Raw genomic sequence first — 23,344 nt, forward strand, 5'->3', positions numbered from 1 at the left:
GCCAAGCAAATTCAGTTTAGAAATTTAGTTGGTTAGGCCAAGCAGTAAACTGGATTAATGGAAAGAGAAATGAACCCAACTTCATAATGCAGAAATTTGTACCAGACAATGTGATTTCTTCTCTGGCTTCTTTAAAATGCAACATGTTTATGAGTAAGCTCTATATTCATTCTCTCAGCTGTTTTTTGGGGGTTTTTTTGGTTCCTCCTCCCCCCCCAATGTATTAATCATACACAACTTCTGTATTCATAGCCCAGCAAGGAAGAGAAATATAGTGTACATGGCTCATCACAGAAATATGTTCACATTTGCTAACTTATTTTCAACTCATGCCTTTTCAGTTTGTTACTTTTTGGTACAACACATTGTATCTATCTTGCCTGGCTATTAAATGTCTTGATTTCACAGAAAAACTTCATACTGTGATTTAAATGGAAGCATGGTAGCTCATTTGTAATCCTAAGGCATGTAAAAAATCCTGTACTTTTCTTTGGATGTATAAAATGCCACATTTTTTTTCCTTTGGGTTCACTCACTATTCTCTCTAATTAAGAAATACAATTTACTAATTTTTAACTTTTATTTCCCTATTTTAAAAAACAAGCATCAAGAGAGTACTAACACAACTGAGTGGGAAGTTGACTGCAGAAGACACTTTATTCATATTTAACTTACCTAAAACTAAAGAAATGCAGTTTTCCCAAACATAAGGACCATTTTGAAATGAGTTTAGAGAGCACACAGATACGTGTAAGCTTGAAGTGCACTTATCCACTCTGTCCTTAATTGATCACAGTGGTACAAAATCAACATTAGATCCAAGGTATAAATTGTGACAAAAATGTCTAAAACTCAAGATCCATTAATCTTTCAACATCTTGCTGATGTCAGCCTAGCTTATATAGAACAGCAAAAATGGATGAAAGATGGGCACAGAGATAATAAAGAGTTACACAGAAGATGTACAAGATGACAAAGTATAGGTCAAGAAACTTGAGACAGGGAAAGTAACTATAGCATGCAAATTCTGCATTTCAGTTCTGAATTTCTGTTTTCAAGGCATCTCTTCTGGATGAACAAACACATACAGGGGCATGGACACTGTGCACCTAAGATCAGAGATACTCCACAAGTTGGTAGCTGCTTTTGCAGGGCAACAAGGTGAAACAAACCACATTACAAACAGGAGTTTTGACGAATGCATGCTGCTGCATTGAAAGGAGCAGAGCTCAAGTTTGCTTGGAAGTGTTTCACTCTATTTCTATTATTTCATAGTCAAAGCTTGGAAAAGGATTTCTTAAAATTCAAAATGCCAAACTGCACACCTATTAAGTCAATGGCACTGTACAAGACAGACCAGGCGGCTAGGTACTGTTGGTTTTGGAGCAAGTCTGTATCAGCAGCCTTGCACTAGGAGAAATGATGCAGTGTGTTTGGATAACCAGGTCAAGGCTGCAGTTCACTTTATCTGGGGTTTCAGCTCATTGCTACTTCTGTAACAATTTCCAGTGGTACTTACACTCCTCACTCTCCACTCCTGCATAGTTGCCAACCTCCTTGAAGCTGATATTTCCCAAATGTAGTATTCCTGCCACTATCTGCAGCACCAATGCCTGTTCCTCTGCAAAGATCCCAATCACACTCATGGCATGCTGTGGGGAAAAAAAATGTGTTGTTGAAGAATCTGTTCAACAGAAGTTCAGTCACAGAAGTTATTTTAAAATTTTGATGTTAAAACTGAGGTTTTCAAACCAGTTCAAATACCTAAGGCAACCAAATTTCATTACAGCCCGCACTGAAGTTTCAAAAGGTACCAGATGTCCTACTTCCATGGTTTTTTGTATTATTTAAATCAAATAAAGAAACATTGAGAAGATGTGTTAACAAAATAAAGTCTGGGAAAAATAAAGCTCCGTAAAAACAGACACCTGCTCTTAAGTGTCACGCTAAGAATACACCATTTCATTGTAAATTATTTAATTCCTTCTACACAGAGTTTATCTACTGAAACCAAGAACTGTGAAGCTGTACTGAATGGCTTTTAAAAGCAGCTATGAATTTCAGCTACTTAATAGAAAATAATCCACAGCAACACTGAGTTTTTGAGTCTAGAGAATATGGTAACCTATAGAATGTCTTCTGAGCTGACTGGTTTTCTAAAATAACAAATTAGCTAGAATGCAATTGTAACTATTTTTTAAGGCCTTCAGATGTGCTACATAAACATATAAAAACATCTTTTTATTTATATATTTTACATAGTGAATTTCTCTTAACAGACTGCCCAGAGAAGTTATGGAGTCTCCTTCTCTGGAGAAGGCCAATCTGGATGTGCTCTGGTGTGGCCAGCCCTAGGTGATCTTGCTTTGGCAGGGGGGTTGGACCCAACGATCTCTGGAGGTCCCTTCCAGCCCCTAACATTCTGTGGTTCATAACAAGAGACCAGCAAGCTGATGTTCCTTGCATAAAGGTCACACAATGAACTGTTAACAGCACTTGATAAAGTTCCTTGATCTATGGTTTCTAAGTCTTTTCTTCTACCCTTTCACAGAATCACAGAATGGTGGGGGTCAGAAATGGCCTCTGGAGATCATCTCATCCAACACCCCTGTGCTGAAATAGGCTCACCTAGATCAGGCTGCACAGGAATGCATCCAGGTGGGTTCTGAAAGTCTGCAGAGGAAGAAGAGTCTCTCTGGGCAGCCTGTTCCAGTGCTCTGTCATTCTCCAAGTTTTTCCCTTATGTTTAGGTGGAACTTCCTGTGTTCTAGCTTGTGCCTATCTCCTTGTCCTATCCCAGGACACCACTGAAAGAAGCCCATCCCCATCCTCTTGACACCACCCTTTAGGTATTTATAAGCACTGATAAGATCCCCTCTCAGTATTCTCTAGGCTAAACAGCCCCAGGTCTCCCAGCCTTTCTTCATAATAGAGATGCTCTAGTCCCCCAGTTATCTTTGCAGCCCTCTCTTGGGACTCTCTCCAGCAGTTTCCCGTCTCTCTTTAACTGTAGAAGCCAGAACTGGATACAACAGTATAGATGTGCCCTCACTAGAGCAGAATAAAGGAGAAGGAGGAGAAGGACATCACTCAACCTGCTAGCCACACTCTCTTCTTAACATACTTCAGGATACCATTGGTCTTCCTGGTCACAAGGGCACACTCCTGGCTCATGGTGAACTAATTGCTCAGGAGGACTCCCAGGTCCTTCTCTGCAGAGCTGCTTTCCAGCAGGACAACCACTAGCCTATATTGGTACATGAAGTTATTTCTCCCCAGGTGCAGGACTCTACAATTGCCCTTGTTAGACTTCATGAGGTTCCCCTTGACTCAACTCTCCAGCCTTTCAGTTGCTTTGTTTTAAATAGTTATGGTAGATCAGCCACCACTAAGAATTCAATTAGAACTGGGCATTCTTTTATAGTTTCTTCTAACGCAAGTTCCTCACTACATTTGCATTTTCACATTTTTCACACTACAGATTTCCAGCACTCAAATAAATTTCATTGAATTTGCAACCTTATGAAAAGGAACAAGCAGAAAACAAAATACCTTCAATAAAAAAAGTATCTATCTTTCCAAGACTGCTAAGCTGCAACACAGGACCTCTTTGGTGTTACATGCCTCTTCCTCAGGGTAAAATATCATCAGTTAGTTATATTGACATTGATTTTCTCATTCCCACATTAATACCATGTCTCTGCTATAAAATTACAGTGAACATACATCCACTGCTATGCCAATCTCAGAGTGAAAAACTCACCAGTGTTTCTTGGAAATCTGATTTGTCATTGATGTCATCAACTTTGTAAGACCCAGAGAGACTCAGGTAGTAATAGTAGTCCATACTAGTAATGCCAAGACTGCTTTTTTGTTCTGAGGAGGCTCCTTCAATTAACTAGAATAAAAATCCCCAAATTAGGAATCATACAGCAATACTCAGCAGAGATGAGACAGGTTGGAAACAGGTGACTGAACCTGAAATGACTGGCTAGTACTATGCCAAGGAATCCTGCCTATGTTTTATGTTTAACTTAAAAGACCATATTCCCATTTGTATTTGCATGAATGGTTCAGTTGTAAATTCCACATCTAATCAAAACCAGAACTTGTGACTGACTCGAATGTCTTCCATTGTCTTTACCTTATAAAGATAAGTCAATGCAGTTTTTCCAATTGTCAATGTATTATCTAAACCTTCAGAAGCAACTTCTTTCCATGCCTACTGAAAAGCAGTCAGAGTTAAAAGAATACACTGAGAAAGTATATTTGTGAGTCTAATTGTGAGGCCAAGTATCCTTTATGCCCATTATGGCATATGTTGAGCAAGTTCTGAACTGCTCCAATAATCTGTTGCTTTGAAGCACATCTTAAGTCTCACTTCTTTGCATCACTTAGGCCAATAGGACCAAGAATAAATAATGTAGTAGTTAAAAAAGGTTCCTGTACTCTGTGATGCCAGAGGAGAGGCTCCTCAGGCCTATGTAAAGTCTACACAGTTGCGCACAGACATAGCTGCAATAGGAAGGAATGAACAAACTAAGCTCGCAAGAATAGTCAAAAACAAACTAAGCTCCCAAGAATAGTCAAAAACCCATAATCTTTTACCTCCTGTGTCAAAAAGCACCTCCAGCCCACAAGGAAATATCACTAGGACAGTACAAATTGTCATATACCTCAGAACAGGAGAATACACTGCTCCTGAAGTGTTCTATTCTGACAATGGCACTTCAACTTTATGTCAAGCTGCTTAAAGTCACTTACAATGCACTGTCTTTAATTTTGTAAAGCTTGATCAATAGCATTTCAACAGATTAGGAACTCACCGCTGAAGGCCAGAAAAGCCTTTTGAAACACAAAAAAAGGCAGGGATGCTTAGAGGATTCAACAAACAGATACTTCCTAAATGTTCTAGAAAACTTAACTGACATTGGTATCTCTCTGCTCTTATTACAGAGCAGAAGGTATCATTACAAAAGCCAGTTTAGAAAGAAATCTGTTGGAAAGTTCTCAGTTTCTATTACATTCTACTGGACTTTTTCATATGGGAGTTCACAGTGAATTTACAAACAAAGCCTCTTAAATACTGAAGTATTTTTGTTCTGGTGCTGAAAGGTAGCTAAGCAGGTCTCTGTTAGATGCTGTCTTAGCATGCTACCAAGCTTCCCAGTGATACCTAGGTTACCTTCTCAAGTATACTTTCAGTACTCTCACAGGGTTAGGAATGACATTTCAAGCACAAGGAAAAACTGGTCTTAGTTATTTAAAAAAACTCAGACAGGATCTATACACTACTGACCTGGTAAAAAATGTGAAAACTCCTCTCTCCAGGATTCCTCATTACAACTCGAGATTTTTCCAATAGAAAGTTTGAGATTTTTCCTCCGTCTGGTTCTCCACCTGGGCTAAACTGGATTTCAAAGTATTTCCCCTGCAATAAATAATTAAAGCTGTTGAATGATTAGTAAGTACATATCTGAAATCATGCACTTACACAGCATCTCAGGGAAGGTTACTAGGCTACTTCATCTTTATGGATGCAGTGACATAGCTGCCTCAAGGCATAACTTAAGCTCAGATTCCTGAATTATCACCCATCAGTTTTCCTTTCAGCATTTATGCAGCACTAGACTCAGGATAACATATCATGTGTTAATGTAAATGTAAAGAGGAAGTCAGTGGCTTCTCTTCACTGCTGAGACTCTTGCTTAGTATAAAGGAAACCGTAAGATTCACCTATATGTGAAGTAGATTGAACACATTTTCAACCAACAGCAAACATAATGCTGTACTTGGAAGCATACACAATTAGCTTTTTCTTTCATGAAGACATTAACTGCATTAACACTCACACTGGCTGAGGAACAAATCTTAAATTTGTAAAGCCTATGTGCTACTTTTATAAACAGCACCTGCAGTGTATTCCCTAATGACCAGTCATTTCATTACATTATCTTCAGTATTTTGTAACGACAGACTGAAAATAATTCCTGCCCATATTTTGTGTATAAAGGCGTTTTCCATCAAACAACTCCATGGATAATTTAATCTTCTTTTTTTTTAAAGCTGACACTATTAATCAATTAATTAAAAAATATATATTACTGCATCTATTTCACCAATGCAGAGAACTCACTAGTTTGTTGACGATTAAGTTATCTACTTGCAGACTCAACATTACATAAAGAAACTGTCAGCAATACATATTGTAAGAGAAACAAATGCAAAGCCTACACTTAATGAAATACAGGCCTCTCAATGTGTAACTTGTGATTTTAAAACACACTTTAATTTAGATTAGCCTCACTTGTGGTCAGTTTGGATTACACTCCTCAATACCATCTCTGTAACAGCACGGAAGTTGGAGGAATAAAATATTCTCTAAGGTAGAAGGACTTACAAATCTGCTGGAGTTGTTGTTCCGTACAGTTTTTGCATTCCCAAAGGCCTCCAGTAAAGGGTTAGACTGCAGAATAATATCTTTAACATGCTAAAATTTTAGAAGCAAGAGAAATAAAGAATCAGAAAGAGACACCTTTAAAGTTCTTACAGATCTTGCAGAAAACCACAACATCTAAATTATCTATTTAAAAAGCAAGAAAGCTGGCATCTTTAAAATCCTCTTGAACAGATAGGGAAAAGACTGAGCATCTTTTTTCCAATTCCTATTTTTAAAATGTCCCTCAAAAATAAACAAAATGTCTGAAGCTAAAAACTAGTCCTTCTGCTCACTGTTCTGCCAAGTAACACAGTCAATAAATCAGTCTTGTCCGTTTGTTTCCTCTCTGTTTGTATCTTGATTTTTAGAAGTTTCCTTCTTACACCTGAGCATTTAAATCCTTTTGCAGGTCTGGAATCCCAACCAGGAACGACATGACATCGAGCAATCTGCAAGTGCTCCAGCAACCTTTTTTGGGGATCCATGATGCTACTATCTCTCTGTTTTAGAGAGCAACCAAGTGTGTTACAAGTGTCTTTACCTCTGATCCAACCAATTGGAAGTATGGACAAGATACTAGATTTGGAACAAACCCACTGCATGATGGGTTGTGAAGAGAAGATTGAAGTTTATTTCAGAATAAACACTCAGGGCCACTTACCAACTTCATCAACTTTTTAAATTTTGCACAAAAATCTTTTAAATTAAAAAATCCTTAGAAAATGCCATATTTATTCCAAAAATAACACAATGCATGCTTTCTCTGGATCATTCTCTTGGTCAGTGACTTACTCTCTGTAATGTTACCATACCACTGTTGTGCAAAACTAAGCAAAGCAGAAAAAACATACAGCATAAGAGACTGTAATAAAGCAAAAAAGTAACAGTAAGCACTCAGAAGAGTGGACTGGTAAAAGTGCTACTACCTACCTACCACTGTCTGTCAGTGCATGAATGACACTGTAAGGTCATTAGGGGAATTTTTACAGCTAATTCACTCAATTAGCTGTAGTTGATAGGCTTTAATGGACATTAATAGCATAGTTAGAAACAAAAGCAACTACTTCTTGTTTCAGACGGCTTTCAGATGTCTAATTTTGACTAGATAACCTCATAAAACAAGATGATGTTCCTGCTGTTTGCACTCTGACAAATCAAAGACTTAATGGAAGTAGTAAAACCCCAAAAAGCTAGTCCAATTTGCCACTGCTTGCTGTTCTTAATAAGGTTAAGAGCAGTAATTAGAAGTACCTTCTACCCCTTTAACTAATTAAAAAACATAAATGCTTGTAGACATAATTCAGCAAGAGCAGGGGAGCTGGAACTAGATGATCCTTGAGGTCCCTTCCAACCCTAACAATTCTAGGGTTCTATGAGAGCTACAAAACTTTCAGCAGAGATTATTCTGGATCTGTGGTTTTCCCTCATATGGCTCCCATCATACAAGCAAACCCAGCAATCTGCAAATGACCAACTGTCCAGTTCTCCCTGCTCTTAAGGGCTTGTTATGTATCTGCTCACCCACAAGCTTCTTCAGTAGAGTGCCTCTTGGCTGCCTGTGTCATACTACCTCTGCAGTAAATCCTTAGACCATGCTTCAGTTTCACCCTGTATCAACTCACCTGTACTTTAGGGCCACCTCCTGAAATTTTGGAGATATAACTCATGATATATTTAGCAGCTACAGTCTTTCCAGCACCACTTTCTCCACTATGAGAAAAGGAACATAAAAATGTATCTGTTAGTTTTTAAATAACTAGAATGGAGTAATCTGAGGTTTCTCATGTTCAGCCAAGATTAGGTACCTTAACAATGAACAATAATAAATACACTACATATTTACATCAGGAAGGCTGGTAGTATATAGATTGTGATATAATATTGTAGGATGGTACTTCGATATGTTTGTGAATAAATAATTCTGAACACATCATCCTGAATGGACACCAGAATCCACATGGGGAAACTATGCAAACTGGGAAATAAATACACTTAAAGCAAGATGCTCAAACGAGAATAAGTGTGTTAAGAACTCAATTCCCATCTAAATTTAGTATGATTCAGATCTTAACACAAAAACTCATTTGAAAATCCAAGCTTTGAATGTCATGCCAGAAACCTACTTCACTTCAGGAGTCTTTTGTTTTAGGTGTTCCTGAACAAAATAATGAGACATTATTAATCACATCCTGAATGACGGAAGAACTACCTTCCTGTTACTATGCTTCTTGGCACAGGGTATAAGAAGTCTTAATATTCCATACTAGCTTTCACAATTCCTTCCTTCCATTATAATATTTCACTTCAATGGTGAATAATGTTTACATCATCAGTAGATTTGCCTTCTTGCAATTAGTAAGCTTCTCAAGAAGGAAAGAAGATTGGCATGCCAGACAATCCAACTTCAGGCATTATTTAATACCTTAAAGCTAACAGAATTCCTCCAGACTTAATAAATCTTGGTGGAAGGCAGCTTTGACCTTAATGAATGTATCATAACCAGGTGAATTATACTAATACAAAAAAACCCCAACACATGGATGTCAGTTCAATGTCATCAAGATAACTGAAATGATATTTTTTCTTGTGTGAAAAATCTGTGCTATCTTTAAACTTCTGAATAATTTCAGTGAATGTTGTTGACTCTTGTATCCTGCTCCTACTTGTTCCTGGATATGGATCAAATGCACATCTTTTCCTGCACAAATTTTAGCTATGCTTGTCAGAGAAACATCAGCGTGCCCTGCACAGGAAAAAGCCTTGCTGAGAATGTCATTCCAGAGCTCCTTATCAGCATGAGTAATGGAGACATTTTCAAATGTTTAATTCTGAAAAAGCTTCCCAAACTGTTACACTATAAATATCATTTTACATCTTTAAAGCTCCCAAACAGTACAAAAATATTGAAAGGCTTCCCCACCACCCCTCTGATGAAACATTTCCATGCTTTTATTTCTTCTGACTGCAGTTATACAGATAAAACAGGAAAACTGAAAAGGTACTACTTCATCTGTGAAATGTGGACCACGATTTTCATTATTCTGAGTAATTTTTTTGTAATCCTCAAGAAGAAAGCCTTTATTATTACTATCTCCTACACTCACAGGGACAGAGAGAGTTTGCCAGATGGTATTTAGAATCACCAAAGTTGGAAGAGACCTCAAAGATCATTGAGTCCAACCTGTTACCACAGACCTCATGACTAAAACATGGCACCAAGTCCCACATGCAATCCCCTCTTGAACACCTCCAGGGATGGTGACTCCACCACCTCCCCAGGCAGCCCATTCCAATGGCTAATGACTCTCTCAGTGAAGAACTTTCTCCTCACTAAATCAACAATAGTTCAATATTTAAAATATTTCTTCAAAATCTGCTCACAGTAAATTTGTTCATCCTGTTGTAAAACAAGAGAGACTCAGTCTAAACTAGATCATATATCATATTCCTCAGTTTATATACACAGTTTTCAACTGAATACAGAGGAGGATGTGGGGTCAAAAACTGAATTAATTTGATCAGGTATTATTCATCATACAGTGAAAAACACATTTCAGTAAGATTTTATTTGATGCATAAATTATCCTTGTGTTCTTTCTCATATTATGTGTGCCTTATATTTTCATAGATTCATAGAATGGTTTGGGTTCAAAGGGACCTCAAAGATCATCTAGTTCCAAACCCTGCTGCCACAGGCAGGCACACCTTCCACTAGACCACAATGCTCAAGGCCTCATCCAACCTGGTTTTGAACACCTCCAGGGAGGAGGCATCCACAACCTCCCTGGGCAACCTGTTCCTGCATCTTAACCACCCTCACCCTCGTCTGAGAATCTCTGTCATAGGAACTGGCAAAAACAGGAGCACCTCTGCTTGTGATAAAAGCTAAAAGAATTGGGACTGTTCACCCTGGAGAAGAGAAAGCTCTAGCAAAACATTTCAGTATCTGAAGGGGACCTACAGGAAGGCTGTGGAACAACTATTTAGCAGGGTTGGGAGTGATAGGATGAGGGGCAATGGTTTTAAACTGAAGCAGGGTAGATTTAAGTTGGATATAAAGAGGAAGTTCTTTACAATGAGAGCAATGAAACACTGTAATAGGTTGCCCAGGGATGTGGTTGAGGCCCCACCCCCAAGGTCATTAAAGATCAGCCCTGATGCGGCCCTGGGCATCCCGACCTTGTTGGAGGTGTCCCTGCTCACTAAAGGGGGTTGGACAAGTTGATCTTTGAGGTTCCCTTCCAACCCAATGCAATTTGTGAATCTGTGAAACTGACCTGGAAGAATAGAGTTCCATTTTATTGTTAGTGGTCCTTCATATTAGATTCATTTGGCTGAAAGACTGCTTGTCAGAGTTTGCTTTAGATTTATGCATGTATACACTTTTTCAGTTTTATGCTTTTATTGATCAAGGACCAGTAAATTGCTCCAATTAAACTAAAATAAAACAGGATGATGCATTATTTATGTACCAAAGTAACTTTATCTGAGGGTATGGTACCTCGCCACTAGTAAAGCTCAGGTAGTCAGCTCTAAGAGGGAAATTGTGGCAGTCCTTCCAAATGATTCTCATACAGAAGCTTTGTCACAGACATGTTACTGCTCTTCTGCTATTAAATCTATTTTAAGATGATGCAAAAATAATTTTCTAGCTTGGTAGTTTTAAGTATGTATTGGAAGTATGGTAGTTTTAAAATCTGAAAAAAACTATTATAATGGCTTAAAGTAAATGGTTTGTGGTACTGACAAATTTCTCAAGACTTTTCTTACTAAAAATAAAAACATTACATAGTCTCAATCACTAACAAAAAGGATAATGTTTTGAAAGATACACTGATTCTTCTAGCACTATTTGCTACTTCAGAATAATAACATTTTGTTCAGCAACATTAATTAACACTTATCTGAAATCAGAGTAAGACTACAAATGCAGAAAGAAGAATTTTTGTTACATTCTTCAAGAGGAAATAAAATCAGTGATTAGAGCAGAGATGCAAGATCTGATACACAGTCTCAACCTTCTCTCCAAAACTAATTTTCTGAATTACATTTAATGCAGTATCCCTTACTGTAAAACAATAGATGTAATACTTAACTGCCTTGCCAGGACAACACAGAAATTTTAATAACAAATATTTATCAAGATCTCTTGGGTCTGCCAGTAAAGAACACTGCATACATAAAGCACTCTGATGTGTTTGGGTAAGTCTTAAAATCTATTTACATAGAAAATCTGCTTTCTCTAATTATGCTCAGAGAAACACCAATAGCATAACTTTCATGAAACAATTTTCCCTTCAGAATCAGAACTTTTACCTAGCTTTTCTTACTGTGTTAGGTTTATATTTCTTCCAGTCCCTTATTAAAATTCAACCATATTTCCAGTTAGATTCTGTACAGGCATTTTAGAACAGTCAGTCATTCCGGTGCTCTGGCAAGCTGAGATACAGAACCTGACTAGAAACCCCATATTAAATTTTGAACTTATTAGACTTAAGATAGACATGAGTTGTTCACTATGAACAGATGGGGTGGTAAATGATCTTTCCATTACCATACATTTGTACTATTTAGGATGCATTGTCATTTCACGTATGCGGTCATTATACGTAGCTTTCCAGTACTTGAATATGGATACAAGGATGTAAAATATAAACTAAAATTACAAATAAGGAAGACTAAAAACTGCTTTAAAGCAACTGCAACATCTCCTGACAGAGACCATAGGTAGACAGTAAAGTCCCCAGCTTCATAGAAAGGTAAAAGCTTAAGAACAATCTAGAGAAACATTTTTATTGCTACATAAAAGAAAAATGCTAATCACAACCTCCACGCTCTTAAAGGACAATGAAAGCCCAGGAGGAATTCAAAACCACAACAGACAATTCCTTGTCAATAAAATCTTGACTGAACAACTCCTTGTTGATAGCTTAGAAAGGCTGCCACTTCAAGCAAGGAAGAAATGCAAAGTCTGTTGGTTCAAGTAGAGGCTTAAACACCACACTGCAGCAGAACATGAACTTGATGAGAAATCAAACTCCAGCATAACTGCCTTACTCATATAAGTAAACTTCCTTTGTAATTCTGTGCAGTACAGACAAAAGGAGGGAAGAAGACTGCTTTTTGCTTTTCCTGCCTAAGCATCCTCATGTCTCCATTCCTGAGACACCATGCAAACTGAATTATTTTTACTTTTTCCCCTCTTTTTTTTCCCTGTTTCTTGGGAAAGTCACATAGGCCAGTGGTCTCACAATGCTTTTTATTACACACACCATCATTAAGAAAAACTGTCTGAGCACATACTCCCAATGTCTGCATGCAGAGAATTTCTATTTATAAATCACAAACATCTACCATGAAAGGTGTACTACTTTATTCTTGCATCCCGATGGATTTCACTGAACAGCTCCTGGGAGTTCTTGCACCCCACTCTGGAGACCACTACAATAAGTAAAGTGTAGTTCCAGGAATGCTACAATGGGCCTCTGAAGTTTTCTATGTAAGAAGGAAAGTCAGATAAGCTCAAATATCCTGCAGAACTAATAATAATGTGCTCTCTGCACACTTTATCATACTACATCATACGCCCACAAATGAGAGCAAAGCACACTTCTAGACCCAAAACTCACTTTGACTGTGACTTAAGTAATGCCTGTCATGAAAAAAGTTCAGTAATTAGTTTACAGTAAATTCCCTCACACTAATAATTAAAATAGAGTAAGGACAAAATTAATTTTCCAGTATCTCTCACCTCATCTTGTCTAAAGGCAAGCAGAATTCCTAGAGAAACAAAAGTATATTTATTTTTAACAGGGAAAAAGGGAAACAATACTAAGAACAGAGTATGGTGAATGTAGTTAATGTGAGAATGTTGGCTTTAACAGTATCTGTGGCTGCTATAGCTGTTAATCCATCTCAGTCAAGCATTGTTTTGGTATTGGGCACATGAAAGAGATTTCTTATGGCTAAGCTATCATTAGGATTTCACTGGAAAAAAAGGTCAGAAAGTACTTAGCTATCCTAGAAAATCCAAAAACGGTCAGTGGTCATGGACACAAAAGATTTTTAACACAGAACTTGTTACATATATATATTAAAAAAAAAAAAACACACCAATTTTTCTGCTTTAACACCACAAGATAATTCTTAAAAAAGATCTTTTTCTTACCTAATGATGACACACTGGTTTTCTCTGTCAATAATCATGTTTCTGTACATGCTGTCTGCAAGAGCATAAATATGTGGTGGGTTTTCATACTGTGCCTAGGAGGGAGAGGGAACAGAGAATAATTTTTCAATATAGCATTAAACAGCACAGAAAAAGCAATGTAAGTTTTTATTTAAATTGAAATAATTATTTTCCTGTAAAAACGATCCTGAAATGCAATTTATACTGAATTTTACCCAGAAATTTTGGGTTTTAATAGAAACAAATCTCTGGATTTCGTTACTGATCTTTCTCTCATCCATAATTTTCTCCCAAACTATCGTAAACCCCATATTCCAAAAATGTTCTGTGCTTGAAATATATTACTTATCCAAGAGAAACTCAAGTAATTTAAGCTCATTCCACCAGTGGGCACATGCTAACAATAAACTACCTAAATGGCTACAGAGAGCCTGGTGCTGTACATTTCATTCTCATCTGCTGAGTCCATTCACACCAACCAGTTTCCTGAATTTATGGACATGCCCAAGATGAGCAGAACAGAAAACTGCATTTTAAGTCCCTCAGGTCCTTGTGCTGATTCACTCTTCAAACTGTATTTTCAAAAGTGGTATCTAATTTTGGCATCTCCTCCTTTTTATTGTTCTTGTCAAGACAGAGAGTTCTCAAGTCATCATCTTGGCTGGCTTTTATTGTGCACTACACTTTATTCATGCAGTATCTTAAAAACTGCCTTTGCAGCAGGAGGGACATTTTTAGGGGAGAAACCTGACATGGAATAGAGTTAATCAATACAAGCGTTTTCTTGAAATGCTAACCCTGTGTTCCAGGGAATTCAATTTGAAGACTCAATAAATGGTAATGGATATCAGCCAAATTCTCCCTGGCTAGTACAATGCTACCAAAACTAGCAACAAATGCTTACAAGAGTTTAACCATGCAGAATAGTATTTACATGCCTCTGAATACTGTGGTACATTTTAGACCGCTTTACTTACTGCTCCTTGGTACATTTCAATTTCTTTTTCCCCAAAATAGGGCATTTGCTTGAAAGGATTCACAGAGATTAATACAGAACCAATATATGTCTGTATTCAAAACAAGTTAAGGTAACTACAAGTTTCATGAAGTACTATCTTATCACTAGTGACTGCCAAATAACTTTTCCATATACTGCATAACATTGCACAGCTTCAGATAACAGTAAAAACCCCACAGCTTGCAGTAACTTCTAATTAAAATGCAATTAGCAGACTTAGAAAAACATAAACATATCAGTCAATGGCATACTCTCATATTATCAAAATATTTATTTTAGGACAAGCTAAGTAGAGAAACATATTAGAGGCTCAAACACAACACACCTTGAAAAAAATATAGAGAAAGGAAAGAGTGTATTTGAAGTGGTTTACTCTCTGTAACGGTGGAGGTCATATTGTCAGTATTAGAAAAGATTGTTTTGACCTTTGCAGACTATAGCATAGTGACACATTCTGATCTCATGTAGATAGTGCTGAGCAAGCACAGACAGAATGGAAACAGCCACTACTGAGCTAAACTGGACAATTACTCATCTGCATGTACTAGTGGGGGAGCTAAGGGAATTAGGTAATCCAGTATGTGGTGTTATTTTATGAGTGTAACTATTAACAGTCCCTAGGAGTCGTATCCTGCAGGCTGCCCTGTAAGGAGACACTCGGTTTCAAGCTATTACTAGTCCCAGAAAGGTTTTCTGCAACATTTTGCATGTTAATTATTTCACTGCTCTGCATTCAGCTGCACATGTACCTACATTTACAAAATACTTTGGAAACTTTGGAGTTAGAATTGCAGAATACATACATAACCAATACTACTTTACAGGCATTGAGCTGGGAGTCAGGGGTGTACTCGTGTCAAGGAGTCCAAAATACTGCACTGCAGGTTTCATTTAACAATCTGGAATTGTTCATAAGCAAACTTAGTATCTAAGATTTCCATACAAACACAGAAAAATTAACAAATTTATCCTGCTGGCTTATTCTGTTGTGGTGCCACAGCACAAAATGGCAACTAACAATTTAGAGAAGTATAACTCAGTGAACATTACTTCTGTATTGTCAATTTGCAATGCTTTCTTCATGCATTTCTAAATTTAGTTCAAAGAAGAGTGACAACTTCTGGGTCTTGAATTTAACAAATCAAGCACTTGTTGTGCCAATATAAATATCCAAAGTGACAGCTTTCTGTTGGTAAACAATACCAGCATTTTCTGGGGCAATTCAGTAACCTCTACGCAATGTAGCAGAGAAATTGTTCATTCATGGGTGAACATACAAACCACTGAAAGGCTCAAGAGATGATCTCCATGTTACAGGGAAAAGTCTCTGCAGAACTGCAAAAACAGTCTTTTCTCCCTACTCAAAGGAATTTAAAAGAAGGCTGTGATCCCTTATGAGACCACAAGCTCCCCTGGAAAACATTATTCCTGCTTCAGTGGAAAGACCATCTCCACGTTCATCTCACTTGTGTTTAGAAGAGAAAACATAAACCCATCTCTTTAGCACAGAGCACTGAAGACTTTGTGAATGCAGTGCAGGGAAGATGCAGATTCCACGCGGACAAAAGTGCTTGTGTTACTTACAGGAAGAGTGCTTTGCTTTGTTACATTATCACGTTTCTGTAAGGCACATTTAATCATGCTGTGGCACATTACTGAACAGAGAATCCAAACCCACGCGCACACACATGTAAAAACCTCTGCTGCTGGAAATGTCAGCCTAACTGCAATATTAATTTTCCTCTATCACTCCTTGATAAATTGGCCTGCTAATAAGCTCTTAACCATCCAGGTGGGGATCAGACTCCTCTCCCAGGCAACCTGTGACAGAAGAGGACACAGTTTCAAACTGTGCCAGGGGAGATATGAGCTGGATGTTAGGAAGAAATTCTTCACAGAAAGAGTGATTTGCCATTGGAATGGGCTGCCTGGGGGGTGGTGGAGTCACCATCACTGGAAGTGTTTCAAAAGAGACTGGATAAGGCACTTAGAGCCATAGTTTAGTTAATTAGATGGTATTGGGTGATAGGTTGGACTTGATCTTGAAGGTCTTTTCCAACCTGGTTAATTCTGTATTCTGTGAATTGCCAGAAGATGTTATATTTCCTTCCCTTTCTGCTAAAAAGTTAAACTCTTCAAGGAAACTATTCTCCAGATGTTGGGCCTCTCTTTTTTTCTCTCTCTCTCCTGCCTCCCAGACACCACATCTAGATGCAACTGGGAAGAATGAAAACTAGGCTATAGCAGAAGAAAAAACAGTATCACTTTCTAGTGTATAACTAGATTGACTGGTGTTTACCAACCTAATTACTGCAGCTCTTGTTACATGGTGAAAGCTAAAAATGAAATAGTGACTATTCTTGTGTCATGGAATTCTTTTCATATGAATTAAATGCTGAAATCTGGTTTTCTTTTTAGGTTATATGTTCAGTTTAAATCTTTCATATTTTCATTAACCATAGGAAAAAATACTAAGTGTGAACACTGTAGGTTTGCAGATGTTCCCACATCCACCTGTTTCCATCAATCCATAACTCACAATATTAACAGTTCCAGAGTATGTTGTACATGGGGCTGTGCCACAGAAGAAATGCTGCTTTGAAAGTATTAGAATTGGGGAGGTACAGAAGATAACCCGGTATCAAGACACTTATATACACCTGAAACCTATCAATTCTTGCTCTTAGAAGCAGCATTAGTGCAGTAGCTTCATGGATCATGAGGATACAATCACAAGAACAATTCCAAATACTAAGAACACCTTAAAATAATTTTTCAGATCTTATTTTCAGCCCTCATAATTAGCTCCATTAACAAGGCATTGCATTTTGTCTAATCTCAGGTGAACTGTCACATAAAATGCTCAGCATCTTTGAGTAATATGCTTACACAGAATACATAAGTGTAGTTAGTTTTACATTGGCTAAGCAAGTCCACTGAAATACCCTCTATAAAGGATACAAAAATATAATCATCCATGTATCGCTTCTTCAGGTTCTCCACTATGGAATCCTCTGTGATTTTGGAAAGAAGGACCATATCATCCACTCCACTGTGCTTGACATTGTGGCTCTGCCAGTGATATCTGTAGTGTCCTTTGCTGCCCTGCAGGTAAGCACATCCAAAAGGTTACTACATTTCACATTAGTATAAAATAACTGAAAACCAGCTACACAAATTCCAGTATTTCTCTTTAACTGAATTCCATTATTTGATCCAGATATTACATCGAAGCATACATGACCATGAGCCAGCAGTGTGTCCTTGTGGTCAAGAAAAGAAATGGTATCCTGGAGTGTATTAGAAGGGGTGTGGTTAGTAGGCTGAGCTAGCTACTCCTACTGTACTCTGCCCTGGTGAGGCCACATCTGGAATATTGTGTCAAGTTCTGGGCCCCTCAGTTCAAGGACAGGGAACTGCTTCAAAGCAGCACAGAGCCACAAAGATGATTAAGGGAATGGAACATCTTCCTTACGAGGAAAGGATGAGGGAGATGGGGCTCTCTAGCTTGGAAGAGAAGAGACTGAGGGGTGACCTCAATAATGTTTATGAATATGTGAAGGACAAGTGTCAGAAGGACGGAGCCAGGCTCTTCTCAGCGATGTCCAGTGATTGCCCTGGGACAAGAGGCAACGGGTGCAAGCTGGAGCACAGGAGGTTCCATCTAAACATGAGGAAAAACTTCTTCACTGTGAGGGTGGCGGAACACTGGAACAGGCTGCCCAGAGAGGTTGGGGAGTCTTCTTCTATGGAGACATTCAAAACTCACCCAGATGTATTCCTGTGTGACCTACTTCAGGTGATCCTGCTCTTGCAGGAGGTTTGGCCTAAATGATCTTTCAAGGTCCCCTCCAACCCCTAAGGTTCTGCGATTCTGTGATACAGAAGTGATGTCTGACTTGCCTCTGAACTATTCAAGAATTGCACTACCCTCAAAACCACAGGAGTCTTGTGAATGTCTACACACAGAAAGGATTTCAGATGGGCAGATATTTCTAAATCTAACAGGAAAGAACCACAATTATTCCAACTGAGATGCAGTTATTGGAAATTAAGGATGTAAAGACTACATTCTTACAGGGCAGCTATTAGTAATGAGGATAATTACCACCTGATTGAGTACAGTGCATTCTCCATCCTTCAGACTGTTGTTAATGAAAGGGAAGCCGTGAGCCTGCTGCAGTAAGTATTCAGAGATGTTCTGCAGATTATGCTACCTTGTGAGTCACCATGCTTAACTGACATCTAAACAGATATTCTTTCCACACAGAAAGAAACTATTTCAGGATGCTACTGAAAACTTGTGACATTTCAGGCTCTACTACTTGAAATAAAAATCTGTTTTTTTTCCAGCTGATTGGAACAGTAGTTAGGTTCTATGGAATACACCCACAACTAAATTTAAATGAAGTCTAGATAAATGCTATTAATTCAACTTTAAATCTGTTCTCCAAACCCAAACCTATTTTCTGTAGCCTGGCAGATAATGCTAACAGAGTTCTGCCCTCTTGCTTTTTCATGTTTTAATTCTTAACTGAAATCAGTGATATTGGAATTAAACATTTTACAGTAAGAAGTTACAGAGTATGCTGTCAAGGAGGACCTTGGCACAGAAAACGGCAGCTGGGTATTCCTCTCATTTTTTAATACCACAATTTCAAACAGTGTGATTTTGCTACACAGTTCTCACATATGTGGATCAAGTAATATTCACCACGTTATTGTCTCAAGCTGCACCAGGGGAAGTTTAGGCTCGAGGTGAGAAGAAAGTTCTTCACTTAGAGAGTCGTTCACCATTGGAATGTGCTGCCCAGGGAGGTGGTGGAGTCACTGTCCCTGGAGGTGTTCAAGAGGGGATTGGACGTGGCACTTGGTGCCATGGTCTAGTCATGAGGTCTGTGGTGATAGGTTGGACTTGATGATCCTCGAGGTCTCTTCCAACCTTGGTGATAATGTGATGTTATATATACTTGTTATTATAAAGCATTTTGCAAATAAAATAATGCATACTTCCAGAGATTAAATAATAAAATGTAGGTACTCTGAACACTTTGGCTGCCCTCAAGTATTTTGAAATGGAGCATTAGCAATCTACAGAGGTACAACTTCTGTGTGTACACACTTCCCCATGAGCAAATGACCTGTGCAACTGTGCTAACAAAAGTGTGTCTGCCAAATTGTTTCCTTGAGTAAATATTCAAGCACTTGTACCAACACCAGACACGGGAGTGAGAACTACAAATGAAGTCAGGGGAGCACAAGGTTCTCATTTTAACCTAAAAGAATGGCTAAAAGTGTTCATTGAACTAGTCTCACAGTACATTTTTCCATAAACTTCACTGCATCTAACAGGGGGAAAACTCCCAAAACTTGAGACACAGATTTAATATGTACCATATATTAGCAAATGGAGACAAGCCTATAGGTCAGACTTGTCTCAACTGACATGAAAAATAAGGACCAAGTGGATTTTTATCTCACATTAGATTAACTTGCACTAAAAGTGGACCCACTTTACTACTGCAGAAAGCACAGAACTTTTGTGTTTTCTAAGTCTCCAGCCATTGCTCCTATTGATGCTGCTCCTGCACTGTGAACAATACTAAAGAACAGTTGCAAATTTTTTAAGTATAGCACAGCAGAGGTAAATGTCCAAAAATACACAATCTCACCAATTTTCTTGAACATTCACAATCTTACACGAGCTGCAATAAAATAATAATAATCTTAAACTAGCTTACTTTGCATGAACCTAGTCAATTCTGCACAATGTAATGAGTGGGAAGCACTTACAAAATGAAGGAACCAATTAATTTTTGGACATTGTACAACATGTGACTGTAAAAGATCAGTTGAAGGTTGCATTATTGAAGAAAAGAGAAGTCCAACAGAGAAGCATAATTTCCTACGGTGTACTCATCAGCTACTTGTGACATTACACTCAGAAAAAGGAACTGGCAACAAAGACAAAAGGTATGGTATCAAAATAAATGCAGACAATTACATTCTCCACAAAGCCATACAGAATGTGATTTAGTATCAGAGAACAGAGTAAGCTATAGAAAATGTGTAAGAAATAAGTGTGGGGGAAGTAATCAAACTTCCTATTAGAAACTGTGGCATCAAACCCAATAAATGCAATGAGGCTCACAAAAACCACAAGATACATGGAAAACATGCACACAATTTGCAAAACAGCAGACTTTATAGAAGTCAGTGACTATTGCTTACTGTGATTAAACCACACATGCTACCAGGCCAAAGGGTTCTTTCCCAAAAGCAACGCAAACCAGCACACAAGCAAGAGGGGCAGGAAGGCTTAGCCTGCCCTGACAGCAGCCCTCCCCAGGGTCTGCACACTGCTGTAATCAAATCCAAGTACTGCAGCATCCCAAGCAGAGAAATGGAAAAGGATGCAGAGGGATGTAATACAAAGGCAGCTGCCTAAATACCCAAGAAAGTGGGAGTACAGAAGACAGTTGAGAGCAGTAACACTAAGTACACTTTAAATGGCAGTTTCTATCAGTAGTTTGGGACTACTTTTTTGTCCCTTAAAGCATGGCCTTACATGCAAATATACAGAGAAGCAGCAAATCACCACCAGATTACTGAGAGTCTTCTCCCTAGCATCTAGAGACAAGCACAAGCTTTAACAGTGCCTAACTGCATCTGTGATTAAGTTTTGCTCTCACTCTTCCCTTCTCCAGGAACCTATCACCAGTAGGATGGCCACATGCAGTGGCTAGCACCTCCTTGGTCTGGGCAACAAAACATGGAGTGCTGCTTCTACAGGACACTCAGCTACCTCCTCTTTGTTGCTCTTCCAAATATGAATAATGACCGCAGAATCTATGCCGAGTTTATCAACTCCTGCAACTTCCAACTGGTACTGTAACCATGTCCAGACAACTGACTCCCTTTTATATAGTTTTGGAATAACTTTTTTTTAAAATCCTGTCACTTGTCATATAAAGGAAAAACAAACCCAAAATTCAACAACAAACCCCCACATCATAGCAGTTGTAAAAGCAACACTTCTTACTTCTCCTGAGCGCACACCTCCTAAAGGTCAAAGATACATACTTACAAATTGAAATGCTTTTCAATTGCTTACATTGCAAATACTAATGACTTCTTCTTACTGCTTATTTCTTTAAATTTTAACCTTTGCTTTAGCTAGAGCTATAAACATCCACATAAAATTGCAGTGCTCTAATCTGGAGACAATATACACCTGTCCTAGTTATGTGGCGTCCTGGTATTGTGCAGGGTGGATGGGTGTGAGCTGGAGCACAGGAGGTTCCATGTGAACATGAGAAAAAACTTTTTCACTGGGAGAGTGACAAAATACTGAAACAGGCTGTGCAGAGAGGTTGTGGAGTCTCCTCCTATGAAGACATTCAAAACCCACCTGGATGCATTCCTGTGTGACCTACTCTAGGTGATCCTGCTCTGGCAGGGGTGTTGGACTAGATGTGCTTTCCAGGTCCCTTCCAACCCCTAACGTTATGTGAGTCAGCTGCTAATTGCCCTCTGCTGCACTCCACCGACTCTCAGGACAGGTTGGGTTTCCTGGGACTGACCAGGAACTTCAGAGCCAGCAGAAGGGCCAGTAGAGCTACCATCCCCTCCCCACCCCCCCATGTCAGCACTAGCCACAGTGGGGACTCAGTTACTTGAACAGAGCTCCCCTGTGGCATGGTCAGACCTGAGCAAACAGAGAGGCTCAGGGCTTGTGGTTCATTCCTGGGCAGATCCATGCAGGTCATATGTCAGCAAGTAATATCTTGGCTTCTCTCAGATTTTCTCAGTGAAAGATGTGATCTTACTGCACAATAAGCAAGCAAATGAAAGTCTTGTGTCAGCACTAGCTACCTAAGCAGCTGAAAAAAGATGATCTTGGCAGATTAGGAAAAATAATTAAAAAAACAAAAACACACAATGCCAAAAACATAATAACCTGCTAAAAGCCACAGAAGTGGAAGCACAAGTGTTGAACAACCTGGCTGCCAGGCCTGTTTCAGGCTCTCCCTGAGCTTCAAATCCAGCATCTGAGGTTGCACAGGGAATGGAGGCTGGGCGGGTGAAGCTGGAATTAAAGGCGTGTACTGCATTGCTGTCAGCTGTTATTATTCATTTGGCTGCTGTTTTAGGCTCAACCTCAGATCTGCTTTGCACTGACAAGAATAATATTTATGAATCACAAGATGACCCTGTGAGCTAGGAGCCTACTGTTCCTGAGCCATACTGCTTCAGGAGTGCAAACACAGCTACCACCTGGCTACTGATGAGGCAGCACTGTGCTCTCCATTGCAACAACTTTGTTATCTTCAGCATCAAAGCAATCAAGACTCTAAAGAACCTAAATATTAATCACTTTGTACATCTCCCTCAACAGCCACTCATTAACAGATTTAAGACAACTGCTGCATTAATATTGGGGGGGGGGGGAATGTAAAATACTTTCTATATATGAAACATTGTCTATACTTTCTGTACTACTTTTGGTATGACACGGTTCAAGCATACTATTGTTTTGTTTGGTATAAGTAAATATTGATGAAACATTTATTTACATTTTTTGGTTGCCCTCCACTTTGTGTTACAATAGCAACTGCTGGTTTCTTATTTTTGCCTTCATTGTTGTTTGTATAATTTTACATCATCCTAAGCAACACGTATTTGATGTGGCTATAAA

The 23,344-nt window shown here is 38.6% G+C and overlaps 1 protein-coding gene across 2 annotated transcripts in view; it reads right to left on the reverse strand.

The window, feature by feature from the left end:
- The window catches only part of MYO1E (myosin IE), an 87,354-nt gene that overhangs the window by 39,448 nt on the left and 24,562 nt on the right, over positions 1-23,344 (reverse strand). For both annotated transcript variants that reach the window (XR_008462675.1, XM_054169286.1), the window contains exons 2-9: positions 17,608-17,751; positions 14,606-14,695; positions 13,608-13,702; positions 8,062-8,149; positions 6,401-6,490; positions 5,300-5,431; positions 3,764-3,898; positions 1,520-1,652 (exon numbers count right to left, since the gene is read on the reverse strand). Coding sequence is in view for 1 of the 2 variants with exons in the window: in XM_054169286.1 (XP_054025261.1) it covers positions 1,520-1,652; positions 3,764-3,898; positions 5,300-5,431; positions 6,401-6,490; positions 8,062-8,149; positions 13,608-13,702; positions 14,606-14,695; positions 17,608-17,751 (907 nt within the window). In the remaining variant the exon portion in view is untranslated. The remainder of the gene's footprint in view (positions 1-1,519; positions 1,653-3,763; positions 3,899-5,299; positions 5,432-6,400; positions 6,491-8,061; positions 8,150-13,607; positions 13,703-14,605; positions 14,696-17,607; positions 17,752-23,344) is intronic.

This window comes from Dryobates pubescens, chromosome 17, assembly GCF_014839835.1.
Source record: "Dryobates pubescens isolate bDryPub1 chromosome 17, bDryPub1.pri, whole genome shotgun sequence".
NCBI lineage: Eukaryota > Metazoa > Chordata > Aves > Piciformes > Picidae > Dryobates > Dryobates pubescens.